General features: G+C 43.4%; 1 protein-coding gene across 3 annotated transcripts in view; it reads left to right on the forward strand.

Moving 5' to 3' along the window:
* The first annotated feature begins 3,876 nt into the window (after window positions 1-3,876).
* LOC125025630 (protein PALS2-like) overlaps window positions 3,877-8,260 on the forward strand; it is a 27,732-nt gene continuing 23,348 nt past the window's right edge. Inside the window, exon 1 of one of the 3 annotated variants that reach the window (XM_047613695.1) lies at window positions 3,877-4,027. In XM_047613695.1, the coding sequence (XP_047469651.1) occupies window positions 3,935-4,027 (93 nt within the window). In that variant the 5' untranslated portion in view covers window positions 3,877-3,934. Of the gene's footprint in view, window positions 4,028-7,541; window positions 7,689-8,260 lie in introns of those variants that run through there. The other 2 variants (XM_047613692.1, XM_047613693.1) reach the window with 2 other exon arrangements.

An 8,260-nucleotide genomic window follows, 5' to 3' on the forward strand; every position in this document is an offset into this window, starting at 1 on the left:
TAGTAATCAGGATCATTACTAGTAAGGTCACAACCACTAGCCAGGGACAGGTCAGTAGCTCCCGCCTCGCTCCCTCCCAGGCCCGTACATTCGCCCTTCTGCTCAGGGGGAGTAAGACCAGAGTTTGCGGAGTACTTGCTGCCGGGCGCTCCATGTTGCATTTCTCTTAGGCTCCAAGACCGTCTAGCCGCGGGGAGGGGGAGGGGGGAGGGGGATTACAGTGCTGAGTCACATGAGCCAGTAAGGCCGGTCGTCCCGAAGGAAACGCGCTTGAATTTTGTCTTAAGCGAGCAGGCGTTGTCGTTCACGTGGCGGAGCGAGTCTCATGGCGATAAGTCCCTCTCCCCATAAGACCGATCCTCAGGCAACAAGCCAATGCGAGCGTCGATCTTGGCGTGGGTGCGAGGCTTGGCACTGTCCTCGGCGTCGCTTTCTCGCCCTGCCCTTTTGGTCCAGCACCTTCATCGTGGAAGCTGGCGGCGGCGGCGGCGGCGGCGGAGCAAGGCCGGTGACACTAGGCTTCAGTCATCTTTAGGGTCAGGCGGAGGGTGGAGGGGCTTCAGTCGAGCGTGTGCGTGTCCGTGTGCGTGCGTGTGCGCGGGGGTCTGTGTCCGTATGTCGGCCGCTTGTTGCATCCCGCCGAGACGAAATGAGTTTGGAAAACGAAACTTGCAGAAACTCGTGCTGCCTGAGAGAGAGAGAAAGAGGAGGGGGAGCAGCAGTGCCTGGATGCCCGCCTCCCTCTTTCCCTCATCCCCCTCGCTTGCATCTCAGTGGTACTCAACCCCTCGCTGGTGGTACTTGGCCCCTCCCCTCCACTCCCCTCTCGCCCCACGCCCTGTGCTCACCCTCGGCCTGCAGGAGGGAACTCGCTCCTCTCAGAGCCCTCCACGCAGAAGGCGCCGACGAAGTGACTCATTAGTGCTTTCCAGTGACCGACCATGACGTAGATAAGAAAAACAACAACGCAATAAAACGTGTGTAGATACAGAGAAAAAGATTTCCCAGTTATGCCCGGAATAGCTCGTCGAGAGAAGGAGCCAGAGGCACGTGAACTTGGGAAAAGAGAGTTGGCGGCCAGTGCAGCGCCCAGGAGCTGTTCCCAGAGAGCGGGTATCGAGGCGGTGTGGCGACGAGAGAGCCGCTGGCCACCCACACGCCCGGCTCTTGTGTGGCTTCTCGTTGGCGCGGATGAGGGAGTGGCGGAGGGAGGCGTGGAGGGAGGGAGTGAGGGGGAGAGGGCGGAAAGGGAGGAGAGGAGGGCGTGGAGGGAGGGACTAAGGGAGGAAGGTCGTGGAGGGAGGGAGAGTGGGAGGGCGGAAGAAGGGAAGGAGGGAGGGAAAGGCGGAAGAGGGGCGTGGAATGGGGGGGGGGGGGGGGGGGAGGAAGTGCATATGTATTTCTCATACAAATTACGTTTGTTTATTTTATGCTTTAATTGGTGATGGTGTGTTCAGTTGTTTGTTTATTTACTGACGCATTATTGTTATCAGTATTTTCCCCATATTTCCATATTGTTATTATCGGTATTATTGTTCCTATCATTACTGTTAGTTTTCTTCATATTATTATTCCATTATTGTTTCTCTTGTTATCAGTGTGATTGTATTTTCTGTTATTATCGTTCATTTTGCCATCACCAGCATTATTATAGACCTAAACATATAAACACAACACAAGTAAGATTAACATAAATGCAAACATTAACATTTCAGTCCTAATTAACCTCATCTTTGATATCATCATCATCACCATTTATTGCATTGATTTACCACCACCGTCATTTTCATTATCACCATAACCATTAACATTTTCACCACCATTGTTAATGATATCATAATGAGACTTTTGATGACTATTAATAATATCACCAACATATTACTACTATAGTCTTATTCCGGTGACCGTTCTTATATAATCACAAACAAACAATTTTCTGTCATTTTGTCGTTTCATTTACTCTTATTCTCATAATGATATAGTTTTTTTTTTATTCTGTTGTTCTTCTTCCTTCTGTTCCTTCTTGCGGTTTTTTTTCGTTTTTTTTTTTCGTTATTTCCGTTTTTTTTTTCCTTGGTGTGTTTTTTTCTTTTTCTTCTTTGTTGTGTGTTAGTTGTTTTGTTCGTTCGTGTGTGTTATTCTTTGTGTTATTTCTTATTTTTATCGTTGCTATTCATGTCTTGTCTTCTCTCTCTCTCCTCTACTCTCCTCTCCTCTCCTCTCCTTCTCTCCTCTCTCCTCTCCTCTCCTCTCCTTCTCTCTTCTCTCTCCTCTCTCCTCTCTCCTCTCCTCTCCTTCTCTCTTCTCTCTCCTCTCCTCTCCTTCTCTCTCCTCTCTCCTTTCTCCTCTCCTCTCTCTTTCTCTTTCTCTCTCTCTCTCTCTCTCTCTCTCTCTCTCTCTCTCTCTCTCTCTCTCTCTCTCTCTCTCTCTCTCTCTCTCTCTCTTTCTCTCTCTCTCTCTCTCTCTCTCTCTCTCTCTCTCTCTCTCTCTCTCTCTCTCTCTCTCTCTCCCTCCCTCCCTCCCTCCCTCCCTCCCTCCCTCCCCCTCTCTCTCTCTCTCTCTCTCTCTCTCTCTCCCTCCCTCCCTCCCTCCCTCCCTCCCTCCCTCCCTCTCTCTCTCTCTCTCTCTCTCTCTCTCTCTCTCTCTCTCTCTCTCTCTCTCAAAGTTGTTTCCGTCCCACAACATTCCAGAACTTGTACAGCCTCTTGTTGTTGCCTAACCTGCTTTAGAGTGCACTGATTCCTATTGGGGGAAATGGGAGGAGGAGGGGAGGGGATAGGATAAGGGAGGAGGGGAGAGGAATGAGGGGATGGGAGAGGAAAGGATGGGGGAGGAGCATGAATAGGAGGAGGGGAAGGGATTGGATAAGGGAGGGAGGGGGGAGGGGGAAGAGGAAAAGGAAGGGGGAGGAATGGGGGGATGGGAGGGGTGGATAGGAGGAAGGGAGGGGATAGATAAGGGAGGAAGGGGGGGGGGAATAGGGGATGGGCAAGGAGGGGGAGGAGAGAGGAGGGTGAGGAGGGAAAGGGAAGATTGATGGGAGGGGCAGAGTGGGGGAGGGGAGGAGGGGGAGGAGGGGGAACAGGGAAAGGTCCGGGGTCATTAGGAAAGGACACTCGATATTTGCTTTAAGGTGGTACGGTTTTTTGCTACCTTTAGTCCCTTGAGTGTACATCATTTTCCGTCTCTCTCTCTCTCTCTCTCTCTCTCTCTCTCTCTCTCTCTCTCTCTCTCTCTCTCTCTCTCTCTCTCTCTCTCTCTCTTTCTCTTTTTCTCTCTTTCTCTCTCTCTTCTCTCTCTCTCTCTCTCTCTCTCTCTCTCTCTCTCTCTCTCTCTCTCTCTCTCTCTCTCTCTCTCTCTCTCTCTCTCTTCTCTCTCTTCTCTCTCTTCTCTCTCTCTCTCTCTCTCTCTCTCTCTCTCTCTCTCTCTCTCTCTCTCTCTCTCTCTCTCTCTGCTCAATCCTTCTCGTTTTTGTCCATTCTAGCTCCTCGTTCTCCTCCTCTCTCTTCATATGCTTCTCTCTCTCTATCTATCTCTATCTCTATCTCTATCTCTCTTTCTATATATACATATATATTAAGTGTTGGAAACGAAATTATGGAAAGGTCATTTCATTCATTTCAGGCCTGTTGCAAAGGTCAGAGTGAGCCCACTGCGAAGGGTCAGGGAGGGGGAAACTTTCGTCACGTGATCTAACAGCTGTTTAGTGACGTAACGACATCACCTCGTTTTAGGTCCACAAATGGAATATATATTTACAATGCGATTGCAAAACGTTTTATGGAAATCAATCCAAGTTATTAACATATTTATTTATGTTTTATAATACTTACACAGAGTGATGTAGACAACTGTTTTTTTTTAAATACCAATAAACCCATTTTCTTTGGACTCGCGTTCATTAAGTCTCGTTTTCTGTGCGCGTTTGTTTGTGATGTTGAGCGTTCTTCTTGAAACGGACAATGTGCTCTACTTGATCATTAAAGACCCGGACGACGCTCCACTCTCGTCAGGGAAAGATGAAACGGTAAGTTGCAGCAAAGGAACTTTAAGTTTATTTTCAACGGGGTAAGAGGTGTTTGAACTCTTGTGTTGGTTATAGATTTGTACATGTACCCTTTACATACTCACACACGTGTGTGTGTGTGTGTGTGTGTGTGTGTGTGTGTGTGTGTGTGTGTGTGTGTGTGTGTGTGTGTGTGTGTGTGTGTGTATGTATATGTATATATATATGTATATGTATATATATATATATATGTATATGTATATATATGTATGTATATATATATATATATATATGTATATATATATTTATATATATTGTATGTGTGTGTTACTACTAAAGTCAAATGCTACCACAACAGAAACGAAATCAAAGAATTTTGTCTCGTTTCTCGTGTGGCAACATTTCTTTTCAATTGCATGCTCAGTACATGTGGTTTATGACGACATTTACCAATTAGGTTCGTTAATTGGAGACTCATAGAAACTGAGCGACAGTCTCTCTCTACTCTTTGGATCATAACCTTTGATATGTGAGGTCGAGGGGAAAGAAGGAGATTGGAGGAGAGAGAGAAAAGGAAGACAACAGGGGAAAGAGGAACGTGAAAAGGGGAAAGGAAAGGGGCGAAGCATAAATGAAAGGAAATGAGAGGGAGAAGTGAAAGAGGTCGATAATGATAGTATGAGAATAACCTCACCCTTGTGCAGGCGGAAGTTGATGCCAACCTGTCATGGAGAAAAATGAGTTTTTCTTTATCTCTTCTGGGAAGACCATAATTGAAGAAAGTTTTTTGGCTGCTATTATTTTAATACAGTAGCGATTGATGATAATTTCAACATTTACCTGTCGCTTATTCAATAAGAATTAGCAAGGTATAATTACAAGTTAAAGGTCTATAATTCACTCATTGTACTTAACCCCAACAATTATTCAAGGGACCGTCTGTATAAATAACATCCAATTAGGGAACAGCTTCGACAACAGAATTACCATCGCTCTAGTACACTACCGTCAAGTCTCCCGCCCTCCTGCAAATTGGAGAGGGCCTCGACCGCGTGGAGGATCTTATATCAGCGGTCCCTCGGCTCGATACGTGCGCGTTCACCTTCCCGCCAAAAAACAGGAAATATGAAAAAGAAAATAAGGTTATACTTTTTTTTTAATCAGACAAAACAATGGTTCATGCTCTTTTTTTTTTTTTTTTTTTTTTGTAAATATAGTTTCATAATAGGAAAAATGATCTCATTCTCATTATAAGAGAGAAAGAGTTTCGACATTTTACTGTTTTTTCTCTGTGAAGATCGGGGCCATAACGAGACAATGGTATAAGGTGTTGGAAGTGCTATTGTCCTCGTCACGGGGTTGGATCCTCGAGAATCCTCCCATCTTGCAATCCCAGAGCGTTATTCACCGAAATGTATGGTTTTCTGAATAATAGTTTAGGTGCAGCTGGGGATATGACCCAAGCAATATTTATGTTTGAGTTTACTTTGTTCTGTGTTCTGTGGAAGGCCTTTTTATGTATTTGATTGTTCTTTTATTCATGCATTTTGGTTTTGTTTACTTTTTGAGATTTAAACTTTAAATTTCAACTGCAGAAAATTTTGACAGCGTTTCCTCTTATAAGCGAAAGCAAGCTATGATTTAATATCATTAATCTGGTAATATCCCATCCTGCTTGATTTAAAGACCACTTATCCAAACGCCAAATATAAATTACAGAAATCAAACACGATGTTTGAAATTATTATATATTTTACGAATAAACTATATAAGAAACAAAATAATGCATTGCTCCTCATTTCTTATTTACCAAATTTTGAAACCTAACATGAGGTTCCCATAGATTGCATCAACATTGACAAAGTTTCAAATATCCAGTCATCCTAGGTCATTCGGGTAAAGTGTATTTTCATTCCCAAATGGCTTGACCTGTGACGTCACTCGATGTTGCGTGACGTCATTTGGCATAAGGCCATAAGGGTTACGTTGAGCCTTTAATTTTAGTGAAGGATGTTATCTTGGGCAATGACGTTTTCATATGCAAGAATTTTTTTTTTTTTATCATGCTTCTGAGACAAAACTGTAACAGGAATTGACTTTATTTCTAAGTTTAAAACTTTATTTTCTTTTTATTATTGTTATGAATGTTCAGTACTTTATTATCATTGTTATTATTATTACTGTCATCTTATTATTATTATTACAAATATTACTACTATGATCATCGTGATCTCCATTGCCATTGCTATCATTTTTATCATCATCATCGTCACCATTATCAGAACCATCATCATCATAATCATCACCATCATCATCATCACCATCATCATCATCATCATCACCATCATCATCACCACCACCACCACCACCACCACCACCACCATCATCATCATCATCATCATCATCATCATCATCATCATCATCATCATCATCATCATCGGTATCATCATCATCGTTACCATCACCATAATCATCACCATCATAAAAGAGCCTCGTGTTAGTGACCTGTCCTGGCCACACGTGCCAGCTGACCTTGGAAAGCACGTCAGGTCACAGACAGGTCAAACGGATGTCCGGGGACGGGGTGGGGGGGGGGGGGGGGAGTGGTGTAAATTAGATTATTTCTTGTACCCGTGTGTGTGTGTGCGTGTACGTGTGTGCGTGTGTGTGCGTGCGTGTGCGTGTGCGTGTGTGTGTGTGTATGTGTGTGTGTGTGTGTGTGTGTGTGTGTGTGTGTGTGTGTGTGTGTATGTGTGTGTGTGTGAGCGAGAAACAGATGTACGAGTTCGCAACATCTGTTTGGCCCGTTTTCTGAGAAAGTCGTTGGATCTTTTTTAATTTGCTTGAAAACTGAATTCACTACGACCGTTTTCAAACACCACGCGTGTGTATGTAACGAGAACAATTGTGACAGCACGTTGAACAACAATGCTTTTGTACGCGTACATTTAAACGCATATTTTTTGCATCATTTACATAAACACCCGGATACGCGTCTGTTAATACAATGGGTAATTTGTGTATTCTTCTTTAAGTATTTGATGTCTCACAATTGCATTTATTTTATCTATTTCTCTGTTTATTTATCAGTCTATCTGCATGTTCGCTATCATCTATCTACCTCCCTACTGATCTGTTTATCTACCTCTCCCTTTTACTGCGTCTCTTTCTCTCTTTTTTTCTCCCTCTTTCTCTATAACTTCCATCCCCTACTTGCCATCTGCTTACCAGTTCCCACTTACCAGGCATGTCACAAGTTCGCGACCGCCGCCTTCCGGCCACCTTGCTGTAAGCTCCGCCCCCCTTTTCGTGGTCTCCATAGCAACCGCCAACAAACACTCCCGTCACGTTTGCGTTCGTCATTCGCCAGTGCCTACCTGGAGTTCGTTGAGGAAGTGACAATTTTTCGTTCGTCGTCTTGACTTGCGTTGAGTTGAGTTGTTAGTTCCCGCTGGTTGCGTTCTCTTGCTTCTTATCGAACTTTGGATTGGATTAATGGATTAGATTTTTGTCACGGACGCTGGCTGGTGTTTAATCCTCACGAGAAAATAAGAATATCTACATGCGTAATAAACCATCGAAGGACTGATCGTCTATTCAAGTGCGAGAGGGATAGTAGTATCAATTAATCATGAGTACTCAGGAAAAGAAGCGGGAACCCAAGACGGTTGTCATAAAGAGGGTAGGTAAGCTACGATAAAAAAGTTACAAATATTGATGACGGAGAATAGTGCATAGACTAATTAAATTATGCAAGGTGCGATAGGAAAAGTAAATGAATAAACATATGCGCAAAAGGAAATGCTTGTATGTAAAATTAACCCATATTTCACCTTATCGTGTTCATAAAAACAATTTCGGTAAACTGGAATCACGTTTAGAAATAAATCCAAGATCGAATTTACGAGAACAATTGCACTCGCACCACTCAGCGGACGAAAGGGTCGTGGAAGTCGTTATAGGACAAAGAAATCAATATTATTTTTATTATCTACTTTCTGTTATCACAATTTCTTGAACCAATTAGACATTCGTTGAAAGAAAAGTGCTTCCACGGAAATTAAAATTGGGATAATGAAGGTAACTTCAGTACAGTTTCTTGGTATCCTCTTCATATATTGATGTTGATATTTTTATTACTTAAATATAATATAAGTGATCCAGATTAGACCTTCAAAAATAGAGGCAAACAATATTAATCTTCTTTTCTAAACAAAATTATAACAATTCGCAGAGCGTACAATCGGTCAAAAA

Source organism: Penaeus chinensis, chromosome 5 (genome assembly GCF_019202785.1).
Source record: "Penaeus chinensis breed Huanghai No. 1 chromosome 5, ASM1920278v2, whole genome shotgun sequence".
NCBI lineage: Eukaryota > Metazoa > Arthropoda > Malacostraca > Decapoda > Penaeidae > Penaeus > Penaeus chinensis.